The sequence below is a fragment of the Tasmannia lanceolata genome, unplaced genomic scaffold, assembly GCF_043159265.1.
Source record: "Tasmannia lanceolata isolate RefF3 unplaced genomic scaffold, GAP_Taslan_0.1 ptg000018l, whole genome shotgun sequence".
Lineage (NCBI taxonomy): Eukaryota > Viridiplantae > Streptophyta > Magnoliopsida > Canellales > Winteraceae > Tasmannia > Tasmannia lanceolata.
In genome coordinates this window covers 16837678-16860182 of record NW_027518695.1, presented here as the reverse complement: position 1 = coordinate 16860182, position 22505 = coordinate 16837678, and the positions used below count along the sequence as shown (strand labels likewise).

Here is a 22505-nt window from a genome sequence, read left to right as displayed (position 1 = left end):
TGTGATGAGACCCAAATGAAGGAAGGGGTTAGAAGGGGTAAAGTTTCAATGTTTGAGGACATCTTTGTCAACAAGTTATGGAAGTAATAGATGAAGAGTAAAAAGGGTAAGGCATGAGGTTGATTAGAAAAAGGTAAGGTGGGGAAAATAAGTGGTGTAGAAGGGTTCCTTGACAAAGGAGAGGTCTTCCTTAAAAAGGAAAAGCAGCAATTGGGGGTGTCCCCACCAACATTTCCATGACTTGTAAACAGGGAATCATGTCATGGGAAGCCATAAAAATAGAGGTGATGTCTCTATTGGGAAAGAAGATGGTTGTTGAACGGGTTGGGTTCATTCAATATCAAACCTAATGAAAGAAGAGATATGTATAGAGATAGGGGGAGACTGTAGACCACAAATATCATGTTCTCAAAAATGGAAAGTTTTAGCATAAAATCATTCCTTATGAAAGGTTTCACTAGATTCCTTCTCTTATGTGTGACAAAGAAAAGTTAAACTTAGGCCCATCAAGGCCGTGGCACATGACATATCCTTTGGATTCGACTCTTAAATAGGTGGGACATAGACAATTGATGTGAAATTTGGTTGGAGTGTCTCAAGTAGGATGAGGACACAACTCTTATTTAATTGGATGGGACCCAGACATTATCGAAAAAGTCTATTGCATTGTCTTAGATTCAAATTTATTTTGACATAGTACTAAAATACCTTTCATGTTTTTTTTTTTTTTTTTATAGTTAGGCTAAACATGAGAGACAATGATTTTTCTATCTTCTCTCTCTCTCTCAACCCTTAAAAATCCTAAAACCTAATCAACATTTGCCGGGGGATGCACGCTGTTTCCATTTGTCGTGGTATGATCGTGTCGAATTGCCATTGAAAACATATTGAAAATTCTAAGATTTTACAAAATTTATACTGTGTATGATAATGGTAGGACAGTGACAGATGTTGTGGCATAGACACAAAAAGTAGGATCCAAAGATCTAACCAGGTTGGACCCAATTGAGTTAGGATTCGAATGCTTTGTGACAGATAAGTGTATTCGATCCGAGTTGGGTCCTATGACCGCCCTAAAACTTGGACGATGATGTTCACCTAAATAGGTGAACCCCACTCTATTTTTTGTGGTATTTACACAGAAATACATGCTCACATATTATATAGCATCTCTCTCTTTCTCACTACACGCACATGTAGAAAACCGAGAAATACCTTCTCAACAGCAAAAAAAAACGTAAAGAAACAATGGAAAGAACTCAAACACATAAGAAACACAATATTTATGTGGTTCGGCGGTGTGCCTGCGACCACAGGTGAAGATCTTCACTATTTCAGTCTAGGGTTACAAACTCTCTTTTTCTTGGCAAGGAAACACAAAGAAAAATCTCAAACCCGTAACCCTAACATGGGGCTTATATATCAATGCCACTACATAGCGAATATTACTGAAATACCCTTTAGTGGAAATCTGAAGAGTAAATTTTCCTTTCAAACGTCCCGTGTGTGCATCGCGCACATAGCCCGTCAGGGTTCTGAATAGTGGTAGAATACAACAACAACAACAACAAAACACATATAGGATTTGCTAGGCAATTTCGCAGAAAGCCGTATTGAGTCACTTGTTGGGGACAACAACCACCTCATATGAATTAAATGACTAAGACAAAATGTGCTAAAAATGAGCCTATGTGGCTGTTCTCACTTGAAAAAGTGAGCCGCGAAATTACCTAGCAAATCCCATATGATATTAGGGGTGCAACTCGGGTCGGGCAGGTCAGGTTTTGAAGAACCCTACCCTACCCGAGAAATGCCTCGGGTCGGGTCAGGTTGGGTTTTTTTTTTCCGAAAACCCACAATTCCCAAACCCGGCCCTACCCATGATAATTCTTGGGTCGGGTCGAGTAGGTCGGATTTTTTCACATTGACGCGTTGTAGAAAAAACAACAAGTCTTCTCTAAATTTATGTAATCGAGTGTATAAATTTAAGAAGAAAACTATATTTCCGCATCACAAACATGATCACCTCATTGAAAACAATTATATCAATATATTGAAAAATAATTTGGTATGTTATTCAAGAGATAATTAAAAATGTCATAGTACACCTACATAAGTCGGGTCGGGTTTCGAGTTTTTATTCTCTAAACCCGACCCTACGCAAGATTGAGCCGGATTTTTAAACTAAAACCCGACCCTACCCAAGACCCACGATTTCTAAACCCGACCGATGCTATTTTCTAGTCGGGTAAAACCCGACCCAAGTTGCCACCTTAATGATATATATCTACAAATTGAGAGAGAGAGAGAGAGAGAGTCATGTGGACTCCATTTAATTTTTGCTAATAGGTGAGGCAAGAAGGCCCGGAGCTTTTATGGATAAACACCAAAAGGAAAGAGGGGGGTCACACCTAACATGTGTCATATATATCCTTGTATCTACCTCTAGTTTCCAAATTAATACCACCTAACAACTCAAAGCCATCATCATTCTTGTGTTGAGACTGCAACTCGTCATTCAATTCAATTGGTCTAAACCACCCATCTCAACTCACAACTTAGAAATCTTCTTTTACAACCAAAAAAAAGAAAAATCACTCTTTTTTTCCTTGTTTTTCTCCTTTCACAAGTATAAGTAAGCTTTGGTTTAGATTTTTGGGGGAGAGTCACTATCTATTTCGTCATGTTGACGAAAATCTCAGTGATCCAAATTCATCTGAGGTCAAAGCACCCCAAAGTGACCGTTGCGTGTTCTTGTCTTTCTACTGTGCTGTGCCGTGTATATTATTGCTTGTTTTTTTTCTTCACTTTACCCAATTCCATTTGCCTTTCCCAATTCATGACCCTGACGCCACCCATGGGGGAGACCATTCTTTCTAAAAATTTACATCAAAGAGAGAAAACAAGAAAAAAGGAGGGGAAAAATAATCTGTACTGGGTTTAATTAGATGGGTCAAATGAAGATAAAAATCGACTTGGGTCTTGGATATCTATGCAAGCTAAATTTAAGATCATGGAATGGATTTGAGAGAAAGCAAGAAAAACAATATGACTTGACTCTCGGATCTTTTGTGATTATTTATTCATTTTATATGTGAACAGCTCGAAGAAAACAAGTTGGGTGTAGATATTTTTGTGGTTCTTTGTTTATTTTATTTATGAGCTATAACTAACTTGACCCCACCTTAGAAGACCCTTTCTACAAATTTACATCTCAGCAAATGAAGTTTTAGATCATGAAATATGTTACAGTCCTGAGTGGGGCCCGCCTGGGCATGGACTAGGTGCGATAAAACCTGGTATGGGACGGGTTTAAAGGGACTTTTTTTTTACGTATTAGTTAGGTACCTAACATTTGGTGTTAGAACAGCCATCACATCTCGTGTTCAAGTCAAGGAAGCCACGACTTGTTGAGAGGACCATCTTGAAAGGGCTATCTGGTAAAAAAATCCAGAGTAAAGTTGCCATGGAGTGGGCCGCCGCGGAAGGGATGACCTTTGGAAAGGGCTATCTGGATATAAGGACAAAGTGAAAGCTGTTGAGGACAGTGGGTGTAGAAGTGTGGTAGTGGTAGTATGTTATGGTCTTGAGTTGGGGGACCTGCCTAGGTGTGGGACTAGTTGGGACTCAGCCTAACATTGCACCAGGCAGGTTTAACGGGCCTAGCCTAACACATTCCATTATCTCTGGAGCTTTTGGGTATTGGTTAGGCGCCAAACAAAATAACAAAAGGAAATGGAGAAAACAAAATCGATTATTGGTTTCACTAGATGGGCTGAAAGAAGATGAAAACTGTGTTGGGTCCTGGATCTTTTGTCATCTTTTATCCATTTTTATTATGATCACCTCCAAAATTCCAAGTTTGGTCTTGACATGTTGTTTTTCTTTATTCATTTTATTTATGACTAGCTCGAATTAATTTGAAATACAAAGGGACTCCCAAGTCCCAACTCTCTCTCCTCTCTCTCTCTCTCTGTATAGGGTTTGGGACCACATGAGATGGGAGTACAGTGATCAGCGTCGGCAAGGTTTTTATGTGGCCCAACGGCCTTGCGTACGAGTGAGTAAATGCATTCCACCGATAAAATTAAGCAAAAGGGTGCACTTATCAAATAGAAAGTATAAACTTTACGTTTACAGTATACACAGACACACGTGTATGAGAGAAGAATGCAGAAGATTTGATAAAAAATAAGATGGACACCCCCAAATCCAATGAACTGGTCAGAAACTTCCGTAAATAGAAAGTTTAGAACGTATGGCAACCAGAAGGTTTGTGTTAGAATTAGGGTTTGTCTGTATCAAAAAACTTCTTTGTCAGGCAGATGAAGAAAGGGACTGAAGCTAAAGAGAGTGGGTTTTGGGTTTTAGGGTTTAGGGTTCTTCTTTCAAACAAAAACTTCTTTGTCAGGAAGATGAAGACAGTGACATATCGTTAGAGCCCTTTCTATTAACGGCACCCCACCTCAACTTTGCACTGCCATTCAAGCTAGCCCAATAATGGAAAACCAGGAAAAAGAGAGAACTCCTTTTTGGGTATTGGGAGAAGGGTTTTAACGTTTAAGTAAAGTAAAAACACAATGGAGTGTGGATGGGACCACATTACATAGATTATTCCTATGTGAGAGGCAAAGGGTAGTGACTAGTGAAGAGGCCTTTAGTTTACCCGGAGGTAAAAAACAATACATAAAAGTGAAAAGCACACTTGTTTCCTCTTTCTAAACACCCTCTTAAAAGCCAAAAGCCCACCACTTTGCCTCCTTTTTCTAAGTTCGATGCAACTCGGGCCAGGTTTGGTCGAGTTGGGTCAAACCCTAGCTCAACCCAAGGTAGCATTCCCTCAATTCTAACCCAACACAACCCGAAGATCGAGTCGGGAGGGTCAACCCGGCTAAGATAGGGAGTCTTCCCGGTTTTTGAATACCAAGTATGAAGAATACAAGTTAATCACAAAAAACAAAGTACTTCTTGACACTTGTTATATTTACTTTTTTCGTTTGGGTTGTTGAAGTTAAACTTTGATAACTCTAGCTTGGGAAACCCGGGGCCCTCAGTTATAGGAGGTGTCTTTAGAGATAGAGAGAAGTGACACAAAGTGGGCTTTCTTAGGCCTGATAGGGAACTGCATATTCAAATGAAGCGGAAGTAAAGGTTGTACTTGAGGGCATTAGGTTGATATCAGAAAGAGAGATAGATAATCTTATAGTGGAGGGTGATTCCCTCAATGTCATTAGATAGTTGGAAGGCCGATCTCCTCACCTTTGGAGATTTTCAGTGTTTCCTTGATGAGATCTTGGATCGGGTCAAGGGTCATTTGGTTCGCTAACATCACGTTATGAGATTGGTGAAATGTGAAGCGGATTGCCTTGCTCGAGCAGGAGCTGCTAGAGCCAAGCTAGAGTTTTTTTTTTTTTTTTTACTTCCCCCTTGAGAAATCTTATTATTTTTATTATTATTATTATGAGGAAAGTGTTCCTGAGCTATAGCTCAAATAAGCTTATCTGAGCTATAGCTCAAAAACACATGTGGCCCCACATTTTTTTGGGGATCCTAAGCATTCATTTGGAAGGCCCTTCCACGGATAGGGTGTATACAAAAAATCAGCCTTATAGGATCATCCTAACCCTGCCATTTGTGAAGGAAAAAATGGACAGAAACATGGACACACATTGTCTGTCTATTTTCTCCTCCACCTTTGATTGGTTAGGATGATCATGCATGGTTGATTTTTGGTCACACCCTATCCATGAAAGGGCCTTCCAAATGAATGCTTTGGATCCTCAAAAAATAGTTTATCTGAGCTATTGCTCAGGAACGCTTTCCTCTATTATTATTATTATTATTATTATGGTTATTGTACTTGTAGGCCTATGACCACCTCAGTCAAGGTCGTTTCTTCTCTCTAATAAAGATCCACCATTTCAAAAAAAAAAAAAAATAGAAAAATAAGAAATATCTTAAAAGTGTTTCTTTTCCAAAAAAAAATAAATAAAAAATCCTCCTGCAATCCGAACAGCCCCTAAGTGAATAGCAGATTTTGCTACTATTTAGCTGCAATGGAATGGAGATTAGACCATCTCTTTATCCTTAACCAGTGGTGTACCATATTATTTTGAAAGTATATTTTTTGGTATTTGTATCGAGTATTTATAATCTTTGGGGGGAACTTCATTTTTGGGTTACATAAAACACTTACTATTTTGAATTGTGATTCTCATTGAAAAGGACAGACTTACAACCCCAATATCCTAATCTCAGGCTCTGTTCACTTGCATTCTCGGGAAAGCAAATTCCTGGAAAATAGCCTCTTTTTTCCTTGACAAGACAGAATTCTGGTTTTCACTTGCTTTCTTGAGAAAGTAACAAGCCTAGGTGCAAAATGTCAAATAATGACATGGAAATTGCCAAAAATGATGTGGAAATGTCTCTTTTCTCACAAGTGTGGGAAACCAAATTCCACTATTTTGGTCAGATTTGCTTTCCCGGGAAAACTAGTGAAAAAAGGTAGGCAATCAATTTCTCGGGAAACCTTTTCCTGCACTGTTCCTACGCACATGAACAGGCGCGGGAAACCTTTTCCTACACAGTTTCCTTGGATTTCTTTTCCTAATGCCACATCAGATTCCCAGGAAACCTTTTCTTTTCCTTTCCCGGGAAAACAAGTGAACAAAGCCTCAAAGATAGTGGAAAACTGGAAATCTTTTTTTCTCAAGGCTTTATTTTTAGGGAGATGATATTTTCAGCCCCTAGCGCTACGTCAAAACACCTTATAAGGGGAGCGCATGCATAATAAGAGAGGGGGGGGGAGTGAAAATATCATCGCCGCCCGGGAGATGATATTTTAGGGGGGCTTTATTATTAGGACAATGTTTGGGTCACGAGCAATCGAAGGTGGGGGCCATGACATTTAAACTGAGTTTGGACCATACGGGCGTGGTGTACCATACTCTTGGCGTGGTGTACCATTCTAAGAGTAGTTCCACTGAATTACAAAAGTTGATGTACATTCTATTTAATTTGGAAAGGAACTAATGTGTAGGCAACTGTGTATATATGAAATAGTTTGATTGAAGAAGAGAAAGGAAAAGGTACCACGCGAGTTGCCTAGCAACTTTGGTAGAACTATGAAGGTACCTAGTAACTTCGGAAAAACTATCGAGTTGCTAACCTTTTAAAGAAACTCCCAACACAAAAAGTTTTAAAGGTGAAGGGACTGAAGTATCCATTCTTCTTCTTTTCTTCTTTTTTTTGTGGGCTTTTAGCTTCTTCTTTTTTTTTTGTAGAGAGGGATGGGAGAACAACAAGAAAAAGAAAAATAGAAAAGAATCCTAAAATTGGAATAAAGAAGAAAAAGGAAAATAAATGAATAATAATAACAATAATAATAAATCGAAAAAAAGAAGAAGAAGGCGAACGGAATAATAATTAAGTGGTAGAAGATGAAGAAAATTAAAAATAACTTTTTTTGTTCTTACTCATAAAAAAACTTAAAAATCAAACAAGAAGAACAAATTATTTTTTTTTTTTTAATAAATGCTAAAAATATGAGCAGTAGCTTGTTAGAGAAACTGAGCTATCCCGAGATTAAACATGCTACCTTACTACCTTAGTAGTGAGGGTAGTACACGTTTACTTTGATGGTTGTGTATGTCGATTGTTGACTCTCCATTTAGCACATATTTACTTTCAGAGTAGTGGATGTTTACTTTCGTACTACCTTAATAGTAAACATGTGCTAACCCGAGAGTAAACATAAACTCCCAGTTGCGAAGCTAGGAATTTACACTTGGTGGTTGTGGTGGTTGTGGTGGTTTGGGGGGGACCCCCTCGGACCCTGTGAACTACCCTAACTATCATAGGGTAGTTCATGTCCGGGTAACAAATATCTTCTAATAAAATAATGTTCTCTTTTAGTGTTTATTTTTATTTTGTTTTCCTTCATCTTCTTCCTTCTTTTTGGTGTTTCAACTCTTTTTTTTTTCTAATTTTCTTCTTCTTGTCACATTTTTACAATTTTTTCATTTATTTAAGTTTTCCTATTATTCTTCTTGTCAAATTTTTAGAGTCAGTTTCCATTTTTCTCCTTCTTGGTCATCCCTAAAAACCCTAAAAATCAGGCAACAAGAACATGAAAAGAAGAATGCATATCTTAGTCCTTTTACCGTCAAATTTATGCCGATCGTTTGGATGCATGGATTTTAGAATCTTGGATTTCCTCAAAATCCTTGATGGCAGACAAGGGAAGAAGGAGACCGTCCTGTCGTTTTCTGATTGCCCACCCCTCTTTTGTCGAGCAAGAGAGTAGGATATCGTCGTAAGTTCAGGTTTTAGAAATCTCAAGATGGGAGAGAGATTTCTAAAACCTGGATTTCTTACTTAAAATCCAGGATAATGGATTGTTAAATCATGAAATTTACACCACTTTCAAACTAAAACCTGGATTCTAAAATCCACGTATCCAAATAGCCCCTTGGTGTTGGGAGTTTCTTTAAAAGCTTAGAAACTCCATTAGTTTCGCTAAAGTTGCTAAGCAACTTGGTACTTTTATACTGAAAGTCCCTGTTTGACTTTCATAAAAATTCCAAAGAAAAAATATTCCAACAGAAATGTTTTTCTTGCAATCCAAACAGGGAGTAGGTCTATCTACTGTGATGGGGTGTGTAAATATCAATTTCCAATACAAAAGCTTGCCCTAGATTACATGATACATTGTTGATAACTACATAGCCTTTTCTCCTTTATGAAAGGGATTGATTTTAGGTTCCATTTTCAGGGTGGGACCAAAGCAAGAAATTTACTGTAAATTTGACTGGGTTCTCAAATAACAAATAAGAAAAGCTTTTAAGGTTTGTTTTGCTTTTTTGGCCAAAGGCTCTGCTTTGGGTGCTTTGGTTAAGTCTCTCTCACAATTATAGCCTTCCCTGCAAGTGAACTGATTCTCAAGAACGAGGATAGCGACACCTCATCCCTCTCAGACGGTATTTCCTAGACATGACGTAACCCCCTCATTTTGATAATTACACCCTTCAGAAAAAAAAAAAAAAAACCCAATGGATTTGGCTTCTTTGTCTGTTTCCTCTTTAGGAATGTCTGAAACAGCAGCTTTAATGAAGATAGTTGAGCTTACAGTAAATTAAAGTGGAAAGGACCCACAAATAAAATGATTGATGATCTTAATAGGAAATGAATAGTAGATGGAAAATGAAATCAGTTTGGTCAGAGATGGAATAATGTTGAATATTTTTTTTTATATAAGAATAGTTCGTGTATTAATTCAAAGCTATAAGCTCCTCTTTTGTTGTTTAATTAGATATTACTATTACTATTTTAATTAATTAATTTTTTACTTGAAAATTCACATATATTTTTAAAGAGAAGCTTCTCTTCATTATTCCTATTTGATTCCCATAAACATATGATAATGAATCCGCAAAAGTGTTTAAATATGGTGATATTATTATTACAGGAATGATAGATGCAAGGGCCCTCTTTATGCAAGGGCTGAAGAAGGGCCCTTGAATAGACCCAGATCATTTTTTAATTCGGTTAAGAAACTGAATTCGGTTGCACTTAATGTCGTGGATGTATTCCAGGGCCCCTCTTCAGCCCTTGCATCTATCATTCCTCTTATTATTATTATTATTATCTTAATAGTAAATAAATAATAAATTTTTTTTAATTCATCTCAGTCTTGGAGGTCCCCCTCCGTTATAATATATTTTTTCATCACTTCAAAAAAAAAAAACAAAAGTAAATAAAAGATGGAAAATGAAATCAGTTTAGTCGACTCTCATTAGAGATGCAATACTAAATTTATATTTTAATTAAGTCGGTTTAGTCATATATTTTTAATGATACAATTTAAGAGATTTTTAATGATACAATTGAAGAGAAGCGTCTCTCAATATTTCTCTTCAATTCCTATAAATATATGTTAAATATGCAAAGGTATTCAAATATGTTATGTTATTTTGTTTTCTCATCTCAAAATTTTCTCTCTATCTGCACCGTTGATTCGTTGTATGTGGGGACAATATTTTCCGTTAAGGACAACGGATTTTAATCCGTGTCTCAACTCAACCGATCACTCATTTCTTTTTCTTTTTTTGAAATGACAAATATTATAAAAGAATCAGAAGGGACACCAGAAAGGGAATTCCTGAAGTTACAGAACAAAAAATAAAAAAACTAATTACACAATGAAAAGGACATCAAATAGGAAATTGATCAGACCAATTCATCGAGTTGCATACCACCCCTCTTCTAGCCAACGCATCCGCCTTCTCGTTAGCAGACCTTCTAACATGGATCAACTCAATATCTGATTCCGCCAATATATCTTCCATTTCGTCAAAAATATCCAAAAACCTCCAAGGTGGAGCCCCCCACCCCTCGGCCACTGATAACATTAAACGAGTCCCCTTCAACAATTACACTCTTCAGACGGTCCCTACTCACCTTTTTTATGCCATTGAAAGCCGCTTGGACTTCCACCTCCGTAGCATCAGTCACACTCAAAGGGCCCCCAAAAGTCCAAAGAATCTTGCCAGCATCATCACGACATAAACCTCCCACCCCGGCTGGACCAGGATTCCCAAAGCAAGCACCATCAAAGTTTATTTTTAACACTTCTAGAGGCGGTGGTTCCCATCTCTGCACAACTTTATTAGCCCACTCACTACTCAAACACACCACACCCCATCTTTCCCAAAGATCAAAAGCTGAGACAAACTGGAAAGATGAATGGCATCTCGTCCAATTTATAACCAATGCAATTATCTGCATATAAAGATAATGAGGAGCCTTGGACATTCCCTCAAACACCCGCGCATTTCTCTCCTTCTAAACCACCCACGAAGTGGCAAGCAATGCATAAATAGATGATCCGCAGATTCCCCATCCACAAGACATAGGGGGCAATGATCAACAAGCCACATACCACGGTTTCTCAGAAAGTTAATGGTTTGTATCCTGTCGCGACATGCGGCCCAACCAAAGATACTTACATGCGGCGGACAATGAAATTTCCACACCTTTGCCGAAAAAGAGGGAGTCGGGCAGGGCATCAGGCTCGTATAGAAAGATCTGACAGAAAAAAACCCAGAAGAATCTGTAGTCCATATTCTCTTATCCAGTGGTGGAGCCAGGATTTGTACATAAGAGGGGCAGGTTATACATAAGGGGGCTAGGCTTCAAATTTTAAAGGGGGTTGGGCCCAATTGAGTTGGGCCTATTAAGGAGTTTGGCCCAACTCAACAGGGGCAGCTACCCCCCTTATGCTACATGTAGCTCCGCCCCTGCTCTTATCCATCCCATTTCTTTTAATGTAACCATTATCCAAAAGCCTTCTAAGTTTAGCCGCAGAATCTAACTCCCAAGTAAAGAACCTTCTTCTATAAGCCGTACACAATTTCCAAACACCACCCCTACTAACCATACACTCACTCACTATAGCTTCTTTATTCACCGCAACCTAGAAAATTTTCGGAAACAACAACCTAAGCAGGCTATCACCACACCATAAATCACTCCAAAACTTAATTCTATCCTCTTCAGGTTGAACAGGGAAGACATTTTTAAAATATCTCTCCACACTGTTAGACCCTTTTTCTTAAAATTATCGAAAGACTCCCACCTTCCGAGTTGACAACCATACATACTAAAAATAACCCTAACCCACAAATGAGATCTTTCATCACCAAATCTCCATAACCACTTTCCTAGCAAAGCGTGGTTAAGCTCCCGAAATCTTCTAATACCCAAACCACCCACCTTGATGGGTAGGGGTGAGCATTATTCGGTTAAAACCGAATAACCGAATCGGTTCGGTTCGGTTTTTTTCTTTTCGGTTCGGTTTTGGTTTTTTTTTTTTGGAAATTCAGTTATTCGGTTTTGGTTTCGGTTTTCTAAAAAAAAAATGAAAGCCATTTTTCACAAAAAAAAGTGCTAGATGTGCACTCCGTAGGATGATCAAAACCGTTCATTTGATTGATCAAAAATTAATTAGGTTGTGCTCAAAAAATCATTTCGTTCGGATGATCCTAGCCCTCCGATCCAAACCGAGATTTTGATTTTTTCCCTCTTTTTCTCCCACAATTCGGTTATTCGGTTCGGTTTGATTTCGGATAACCGAATAACCGATTTTTTATTCGGTTTCGGATAATTTCAGTTCGGTTTCGGTTACCGAAATTTGGTAACTGAAATTATTTCGGTTACCAAATTTCGGTCTATTCGGTTCGGTTTAAACCGAATAACCACCCCTATTGATGGGCACACAAACATCCTTCCAACTCACCAGAGAGATTCCTTTTTTGTTCTCATTACCTCCCGACAAACATCCTTCCAACCGATCACTCATTTCTTCTTCGATGTTTGATTAATTCTATTATATATGGTTCGATTACGCACATTATTACTCTATTTCCATTGTGCAATTAGTATAAACCAAAAATCCCTATACGCCATACATAACAAATACAACCTTGGAAACATGGTTAACAATGCAGTTGCTTTTGCCCATCAAAGACATGGTTACATACAATACTACAACCTTGGAGAGAAAAGATGGATTAGTTTGCAGAAAAGTATGGGTAAAAGAAAAATGAGAGAGAGAGAGAATTTAGTAGCAAAGCAGAAAAATACGGGGTCAGGTGGGTCTCATGAGAGAGTGGAACCCATTCTTCTGCAGCCAACTGGGTGGTTTTATTATCTGTGATGAGAATCCTGATGATGCTGCGGGGGTAGCAAACACTTGTGTTGGAGCTGAACCAGAAGTCCAATTGCTACTGCCCTTCGCCAGAGAAAGCCCCCCTCCTCCTCCAGTTCGTCCTCCGTTACTGCCCGAAAACTGATAAAAAAGGATTGAAACCCAGATCAAAAATCACATAACAAGACAAACCCAATAACCCAATTGATAAAATTGGTTAATTTTGGTTATTGATAAAAAAAAAGGATTGAAACCCAGATTAAAAAAATGACATAACAAAACAAACCCAATAACCCAATTGATAAAATTCGTTAATTTTGGTTTTGACAAAAAAAAAGGATTGAAATCCAGATAAAAAATGACATAACAAAACAAACCCAATTGATAAAAATGGTTAATTTTGGTTACCCACTTGATAACAGGGAGGATTGAGCTGGTGTTGTATCAAATGTAGCATTGGAGTTTCTCTGGTTTTACTGTAATGGGTGTACTTGTTCATATCATTCATTTTGAATGAGATTGGAGATTGGATGTGGGTGTGGGACTGATTGAGCATCATAAGATCTTGTTCCCCATCAACCTGAAAACGAAAGCAAAGAAAGGAAATTCAGGTTCTAAAGTGAGAATTTCAGTAGAATTAATACTGGGTTCGAAAGAGAATGATGAGGAGATCGTGCATTACCCTTGGCTTGATGCTCCGCCCGCCCATCCTCCAATCGGTTTCGAGCAATGGCCGATCCAACTGATTCAATCTCTCGTCCTCCATTGATTCTAAACTGTCCCGTTTCGAAGCTGAATTCCCCAGACTCAAATCCAGGTTGTGATCAACAGCATCACTCTCTAGACAAAACATCAGATCAATTAGGAATGTGCAAAGAGGAAAATTTCGAGACTTTGATAGTTAGCAATAGCAAAACCTCTCAAATTACATACTAGCAGAGCTAATCTCGTTCTCGTAAATACTAGGATCAAAATTAGTTACTGCCTCCCTCCCATTACACTTGATCGCTGCCTTGTCATAAGCCCTGAACAAGTAAGATTTCAGATTAAAACAACCCCAATTCAATATGATCTGAATATAATCACACAATTTTCAATACCTCGCAGCTTCAACTTCAGAATCGAAAAGCCCCAAATACACATATCTGTTAAATTAACAAACCGAAATTAATTTTTTTTAAATGTGTGATAAACAAATCGAGGAACGCTATTAAAAAGACAAATCTTTAAAAAGACAAGGGACTAAAACCCAGAACTTCTCTTTATGATTCACTAGTTTTATAAAAAAAAAAAAAGGAGGAGAAGACTACTTTTTTCCAAAGAACTGCCCCATTCTAGCCTCCCATCTTCCACATTTATGTAAAGTAACCCCTCTAAATTTAGAGCTTCCACGAGGAAATCCAGTACTTTGGCGACGAAGAACATGGACGAATTCCTCCTTTGTCAGAAGACTCATCTGTTACACCCACACCATTATCCCTTAGCTTTGATTACTGTTCTTAGATACATAAAAAGATAAGAAAATAAAATAAAACAACTCTATCTATCACTCTAACCTGCTTCAAATCTTCCTCATATTCATTGAGATTAAAATTGATGTCTGCGTCGAGACCCCGAAATTTGATTGCTGCTCTGTCATATGCTCTGAAACAAAAGTTCTCGAATTTAATCTCGAAATGTTCAGTGGAAAAACATTTCTTAGAAAAGACGACAAATCAAAGAAATACCGAGCAGCTGCGTGAGCAGTGTCAAATCCACCTGTATTGGAAATTCATACTCCAATGTCAGTAACTTCAAAATCTACAAAAATCATTCAGAAAACAAAAAGAAAAGAAGAATTGACCTCTATAGTTCATTATTAGAATATTGTTAGACAAGATCATGTTTTTTTCCCATTAAAAAAACAGAAAAGAAAAAAGAATAATATTTCTACAAAAACAATTGACAAAAAGATTAAAAAAGAAGAAATTTTCTAGTACTATATATGGGGCAGTTTGGATACAAGTATTTTATAGCCTAGGATTGTAAAATCATGGATTTTACAAGCTAAAACCTGGATTTTATAAGTTATAAGACCCAAATTTTATAAGCTAAAATATAGATTGTACATTTTCAGGATTGTAAAACCCAAGTTTTAGCTTGTAAAATCCAGGGTTTTACAATCCTGAATTATAAAATCATTTATCCAAACTTCTATGTGTTCATCTACGTACCCAAATAAACTTGTTTTCCACAATCCCTGCAACAACACAAAATAAAGAGAAACAAATAAGACTAAAAAGGGAAAAAAATAAAATAAATATATTAGTGTGAAAATTAAAATAAAAAAAAAAAAAAACTGACCATATGTGGGATTCCCAACGGCCAGTTCGCCGGTAAAACGTGACACCACGATACTGAGAGCTTCTTGATCTAGGGCCTCTTCTACTCTTCTTCAAAGGCTGAGATACATCCAATTGCTTTCCGGACCCAGTAGGCTCCGATTGACAGAATTTGACCCCGACCCAGTGGGCCCTCGGGAGAGGACTTGCCGGAATTTTCTCACCCCCACTCTGAATCCCCTCCAAATCTTCCACCGGAAAAAACTGCCGGGTCACCACCGGCCCGTTTTCTTCTTCTTCTTCACTAGAAACGGATCCAATGAATCCGACCCCTTTACCCTTTTCATCACCATGACTCTTTTTTTGATAAATACACCCCTCTGAGGTCTCTCTCCTCTGATCCGGGGAGTCATTCAAATCCCACATGAAAAAAAAAACTGAAAAATCTCAACACCCTCTCTCTCTCTCTCTCTCTCTCTCTCTCTCTCTCTAAAGAAGGGTTCACAAAAACAAGCTCTCTCTCTCTCTCTATCTATTCTATTTCTCTCTCTATATTAGACTCTTATTGTCAATCATATTACCTTATTATTCAAAGTCATAACAAACCCTCTATTTCTTGTCAAAATGGAAAAAAGAAGAAGAAAAGCTTCTCTTTCTTCTGTTTCCGACGTTAACCAAATCGAAAAGCATAATCTGTGTGTCAATTCTTTATCCGCTAATAGAAACCACCTACTTACTTTTCCAGAATCTAACCCCCTTTCTTTATTGAGACACCCCCTAAAGTACTATGCCCATGTTCGTTTAAGATAATGACAACCAATTGTGAGTCCAAAACCTATTATTGGACTTACAAATTTTTGAATGAAATAATGATAAAAGTAGGTTTTGGACTCACAATTCTTGAACTAAAAACCAATTTTTGGACCGAAAATTAAACATAATTTGGTAAACACTACTAAACTACGGGTGCAACTTGGGTCGGGTCGGGTTGAGCTTTTGCTAAACAAAAAAAAAAAGAATAGGAAACAACCTGAACCCGACCCGATTTCAAGGTAAAAGCTCAACCCGAATTCGGAAAAATCGACCCGAGTTGCACCTCTATCTAAAACGGGATCCGTAGTTAAAAAATAAAGAAGGAGAGGAGAAAATAGCCAATCGATTTGGCTATTTTTCCGATTTTTATGTATATGTGGGGATAACGTGCACTCTTTTTTTGTATATTGCACACGTGCCATGACAGAGGGCTCCTTGTTTTTCCCAGCAGCACAGGATCCCGTTTTCCTCAGCAACCCTCACATAATTTTTAGTCCAATAATAGGTTTTGGACTCACAATTATTGGACTAAAAGCAATTATTGGACCAAAAATTAAACATAATTTTTAGTCCGATAATTGGTTTTTAGACTCACAATCAGTTGTCATAATCTTAAACGAACATCAACTCCTTAATTTAATTTATGTACTTTTGGTGCAAGCCCCTGTAGTCCAGTACTTTTGAAAAAGTACAGTAAGGCTTACACACAGGATGATCCAAACTGTCCATTTGATGGGCTAGGATAATCCTATAGACATGATTTTTCGATCACAACCTATTTCGAATGGACGGTTTGGATCATCCTATGGTGTAAGCCGTACGTTATTACTTTTGTAGAAATACTGGAGCATACGATACACCATATAAAAACTCATAACATAATAATAAAGTATTTGAAACTTAGGTGAGCTCCTTGATTTATATACTTTGGTTTCGTTTTTGAGGTGTGTAATTTGAAAGAGAAGGGAAGGGTGTTTGTTAATATGGGTGTGGAATCTTATTACAGCAGATGAAGAAAAAGGAAACGGGGAATATGGGGAAAAAGGAAGGTTTTTCTAGAGAAGTCCAAAATCCAAGAGTACGGGAGAGGGCCACGTTTCCCTTTTTGGAGGCTTCAAGAGGCCAATCACCGTTCACTAAGTCTCGTATTAAATGCCAAACATAGATACATTACATACTTTATTATCAATAACAGGGAAATGATATATTCGGCTGGCTACTTTTCTTCCCAGGGTCATCCCCTTTAGGTCTAAAAAGAGTAGCAGAAACACAGTAGAGGGGGGTGGCATGAAGAAGCAAAGGGGGGAGAATATATATATATATATATAACTTTCCCTAATAATATGAGAGAGAATAAATGTGCTCCCCACATATGTTGTTGCTAAGGAGGACACGTCATTTCCCACCTTGACAGGGAACCCTAATTCCATCTCATCCTCAAAAGTATGCAAAATTCCAATAATAGAAAGAAGGACGAGGGACTTTTCTTTCTACAAGTAGAATCTCTCTCTCTCTCTCTCTCTCTCTCTCTCACACACACACACACCATTACATTTGGGTCCCACGTGGGTTTAATCTTACCATTGTCAAGTATTTTTTTAAAAGTATTGTACAACCTACACCATAGTAATATAAGGCTAATATTATACTGTTCGTAATGGGATTTGCTAGGGACCATCACATAACATATTTGCATGAGAGATGATAGAAGACGGGTTTCAAGATTACAGACGATGGTGAGAAGGTGATGGTACCTGCATTGGGGAGGATGTATCAAGATCCTTCTTCAGAGTTGACTGTGTGAGTTAACAGGTTGACAGCTAGATATATGTATTCGTCATGTTGATCGAATCAGGAGAAGTTAGAACCAGGATGATTCGATGGTATGTAGCTGGTACTTCGGAAGACTAATGGTGGTATGCGGCAATAGCAAACCGGTTGCAAGTTGCAACATCAATGAAAAGTCTTCAAGTGGCTGTGAAAAAAGCTAAGATGGAGATTGTTGGGAAAGTTCTTGTGTTTCCCTTTGTGTGGGAAGGCAAAATAGAAAGCAGATTTTTTTAGGATTTTTTTTTGGAAAACCTAGTTTAAAAGTTTCTAAGCTCCTACGGTTCAAAGTATGGTCGGCAAGTGGAGGCAAGTAGGTGGTTTGGGCTAGAGAAAGAGAGAGGAAGAGAGAGAGAGAGAAAAGGGGTTTTTCTCATGGGTTTTCTTTCGGATTTTCTCGGGTTACTCTCGGTGTACAGTCTTAGCTGAGAGAAGCAAGGAAAGAGTTGCAGGTTTGCAGGTTTGGGTTAATCCATGGTAATCCTTGTATATTGTTTTCTCATAATGGAAGATCATGTTCTTGCCCGTGGATGTAGGCATCTTGGCCGAACCACGTAAGATCTCGATGTTAATCACGTGGCTTGTGTTTCTTCTTACTTTTTCATTTACTTGTGCACGATCGGATCGGATTTGCCTGGCGGATTTTCTCAACAACAACAAACAACAACAACAATAATAAAAAGAGAATAGTGTTCTTGCACAGCTGCTCAGAAACTCATGTGGCCCACATTTTTGGGGTGATCCAAAGCATTCATTTGAAAGGCCCTTCCACGGATAGGGTGTGTACAAAAAATCAGCCCTATGATCATCCTAACCCAATCAAAGGTGGAGGGGGAAATGGACAGACACTGTTTCTGACCATTTTTTCCTCCATAAATGGCACGTTAGGATAATCCTAAATGGCTCATTTTTTGTACACACTCTATCCATGGAAGGGCCTTCCAAATGAATGCTTTGGATCACCCCAAAAATGTGGGGCCACATGAGTTTTTGAAACAGCTACTCAGATAGCTTATCTGAGCAGCTGCGCAAGAACACTTTTCTCTAATAAAAATAGGGAAATGATTTCAGTGCTACCATATTTTCATAAAGATGCGCGGCGTTTAGTATTTAACGTGAGAAGAATATTATAGTTCTCAAAACGCTCTTACAAGCCTTCAAATACTAAACAACAAGATTTGTTGTGCATCTTTATCAAAACATGGTAGCGCTGAAATCATTTCCCTAAACATACTAGTAAATAACTTAAAAATATCTTGGACGTCTTTTTCATCATGCTTGATCAAAGGACTAGAATCATCGAGCGACGGTGGGATCAACGGCAATAGACCCAAAGACTTCTGATTGCTAGCAATGTCCGTGTGCCCGATCAATGTGCACATGACGGTGGGTCCATGCCAAATATGGTTGTTTTTCCTTAGTGTAAAATTAAAGAAGCAAACTATGTTCATCTTAAAAGAAATTTTTTAATTTTATTTTGAATATTACTTCTTTCTGGTTGGGGTCACTTTAGAAATCGTCCTCCCTTGTCATCTTAGAAAGGGAGAGAACAGAGGAGAGGGGAGGGGACCATGAAGATTGGTAGTCCCACATCCTTGAATACAGTAGAAAGAGCCAAGAGCTCATAGTGCTCTCACATCTATAAAATAAAAGCAGCGAAAGTTAGATGCTTAATCTTTCCTTTTCTTGGGGGTGTGTGTGTGTGTGTGAGGGAGAGAGAGAGACTTTATAAGGTGCTTGAACTCATAATATTTACGAAAAAGTACTGTGGGGTCCACTTCATAGAATGATCCGACCGTTCATTTGTTGTGCGACAATGTAAAGAGGCTGTACCCCAAAAACTATTTCTATATGATGATCCTAACCCAATGATCTGTGGAGGGTGCACATTATAGAAACTCTATTGATCGGAGGGTTAGGGGATCATTCATGTCAGAATTTTTTGTCTACCTCAAGCAGGGGTGCAACTTGGGTAGGTTGGCATTTCCTTGGCGTGGGAAAAAGCCCTCATGTGTCTATCTCTCTCCTCTTTCTCTCTCTAACCCAGAGGAGAGAGAAAGACACATAGGGAGTCGATTTAAGATATTTGGGAGTCGATTTATTACTGCCCAAAAAATATTATGATAGTACTTAATATTGAGAATTTATGTAGATACATATTCATTTTCTATGTGCATGTAGATCACTTCCCAGCAAATCATTCAAGCTCGGCCGGTGTCATTGAAGCCATTATGCTCTAATAGCCACCGTGGAATGTAAATGTTCTGGCAAAAACCAAGTAAACAGATCATTGTGCCTAAAGCTGCAGAGATGGCAATCTTCGGCTGTTAATGATAATGAATCAGGACAGAGAAAATTACAGGCCAAATTACCAACTAATTAGCCTACCCCAACTAGTTTGAGAAAAAGGCTTTGTTGAGTTGAGTTGAGATTACCAACTATTTCTAGTAGCAAGTAAACATGAAATCCACTCATCAAAGAAATCCCAATGAGAAAGGGAAAATAAAAGATACTAATATAGAATACAGAAGTAAACAAATTATCAAATTTCTCTACATATGTCGTTTCGGATTCATGATTCACGATGCGAAAATCAAATGCTAAGTTTCAATTGATATAAGTAATTCAAACAAGGAGTATGTCTGACCAATCATTTCTAACAAGTTCTATTGATTGAGGTTCAATAAAAAAGCTCAGTGGACTCGAGATGATCTGACACAAAGCACCAAATAAGTGTTCTTTAAATTTTTATGGCAGTAAAGCCAGCTAGTAATTCATGTCCATTTCATATATGGTATTGATGAAAATCATAGTTCATAGATGTCACAACTACAGCCAACCTAGAAATGAGAAAGAATAGCTCTCCATAGAAACAAACTGCAGTTTACAAATATAAAAGGAGACTACTTAGTAACCATATAACATAGTAATTGATGACTGTTTTAGATACTATAAATTAATGTTTATAAACAATACAAGCTGATCAGGAGGTTCAGAAACTCCCACCTCTTGCTCGAAGCATGTTCAACAAATAATCAAGATGTTTAGGAGGCTGAGTTGCAGCTACATGTTTGATGAATGACACATGGCCTGCATTTCATTTCATAAACTGTTTGAACATATTATCAATCCACAATCTGACCTGATTTCCAAGGTCAATTTATCCAAGAATGGATTTGATTCATAAGCATCAAACTCCAATAAATACTTCATTTATGACAGAGATATACACTTGAGGAGAAAACAAAGTATTGTTGCTCCACAAAGATCAAAGTATAGAAATAACTACAGCTTGTACCGTAAATGTAACGGATCTTGCACCCGCAATTGGCAATGCTATTGAGAATTCATAGAGAAGCAAATCTTTTAAGCATTTTGAACATGTCTCTGCGTATGTACAGAGTGTTGTCTTGCTTTCTTGTTAGATATGTACTCTTCGAAGAACAGAACATTTCGGTTCCTGTTTATAAATTGAGCAGTGCTAGCTTGAAATTTTGATGTTCCAAATATGAATTTCGGTTCAGGGTATTATAAAAATTCGTTTAATGGTCAGTTTGGGCATGCAACCCACTTCAATTTTGGATTCAATTTGTGTGTAGTCCCAAAAATGCAAGTGGGTTCAGGGTATTATCTAATATTCGTTCAATGGTCAATTTGCGTGAGCAAACCATTTCCATTTTGGATTCAATTTCTGTAAACTGTAATCCCCAAAATGCTAGTGGGTGTTACACCCAAACTGACCGTTAGAGCTTTGTTGAAGTATAAATGATTAGATAACACAATCTCTAACAGCTTAAGCTTTGATTATATAACACAAATCCTAACAGTTTAAGCTTTTGGAGTAATTGGTTGTTTCACAAGTTTAAGGTAGACAAGAATGAGAGAAGAGCAGAATGATTATGCAGAATATGATTTTTTCCTTTACCAAAAGAAGAAGAAGAGCATCTGGGTCCGATTAAGGGTCCATTTCTTACCTGCTCGGGCATCCGTTTACAGCTCCCCCTTGGAGGACCTTCTTTGCTATCTTCCATGCCCTCTTTAGGAATATACAAAAAATTGAGTGTAAATATCAATTCCCTCCAGCCGATATTGCCACCCCATTCTTTTAGTAAGTACATCAAGAGCCAAGGGTGCGATCATACCAGCACAAATGCACTGGATCCCATCAGAACTCCGAAGTAAAGCGTGCTTGGGCGAGAGTAGTACTAGGATGGATGACCTCCTGGGAAGTCCTCGTGTTGCACCCCTGCCACTTTTAACCTATCAAAAAAAGAGTACATCAGGAACCAATATATCTAGCAAAACAAATGGGTGTAGATATCAATTCTTCACCCAAGTAAGCTTTTTGCTTAGGCTCAGTTCGGTTGGGGAATCCTGAGGAGCTGAAGTGGCGAAAAGAAGAGAATAATGAAAATCAGAAAGAAGGAAAAAACACTAGAGATACAAAGAGGGCAAGAGAGAGGTCGCACAATATTACTAATTCTATTAGGGCCCGTTTGGATGCTGAGAAGATTTTGATTTGGATTTCTCACATTTGCAGCCCTTTTTGTGCTGTAATTTGGATCCGGATCAAATCCTTGGATTTCCAAATTAACGACTGACAGTGAAAAAAAAACAGATTTCCAAATATGCTGTGGAAATAAGTAATTGGAAATCCACAGATATGGCAGTTTCCTTCACCCTCTTTACTCCTCAACCTCTCCCCTTCACTAGGAAGTACCCACTTCCATCTCTGTCTCCCTCAACATGAGCTGGCAGATCTATTCATTTTGTATTCAAAACTCAATTCCGAATCCAAATACAAAATACGAGGTATCAAAACGGGCCCTTAGGATGCC

At 38.0% G+C, this 22505-nt stretch overlaps 1 protein-coding gene and 1 non-coding gene across 2 annotated transcripts; one reads left to right on the top strand and one right to left on the bottom strand.

The window, feature by feature from the left end:
- Positions 1–12440: 12440 nt before the first annotated feature.
- Positions 12441–15709, bottom strand: LOC143851086 (AP2-like ethylene-responsive transcription factor TOE3). The gene is made up of 10 exons (XM_077360406.1): positions 15050–15709; positions 14920–14945; positions 14434–14464; positions 14263–14350; positions 14017–14162; positions 13807–13851; positions 13640–13731; positions 13389–13546; positions 13119–13286; positions 12441–12847 (listed from the first exon to the last, which is right to left on the bottom strand). Exons 1-10 carry the CDS (start codon positions 15451–15453, stop codon positions 12647–12649), a joined length of 1359 nt encoding a protein of 452 aa, XP_077216521.1. The 5' UTR covers positions 15454–15709; the 3' UTR covers positions 12441–12646.
- A 6086-nt stretch (positions 15710–21795) lies between these two features.
- On the top strand, positions 21796–21914 carry LOC143852062 (5S ribosomal RNA). Its single transcript, XR_013236641.1, has one exon. It is a non-coding gene; the product is annotated as a 5S ribosomal RNA (ribosomal RNA).
- The last annotated feature ends 591 nt before the right edge of the window (positions 21915–22505 follow it).

Coding starts and splice junctions, on each gene's coding strand:
- LOC143851086 (XM_077360406.1), bottom strand. CDS start 15,453: ATGTGGGATTTGAATGACTCCCCGGATCAGAGGAGAGAGACCTCAGAG. Junction 13,852..14,016: donor GGGCAGTTCTTTGGAAAAAA/GTAGTCTTCTCC, acceptor TTAATTTAACAG/ATATGTGTATTTGGGGCTTT. Junction 12,848..13,118: donor TCAATCCTCCCTGTTATCAA/GTGGGTAACCAA, acceptor CTTTTTTATCAG/TTTTCGGGCAGTAACGGAGG.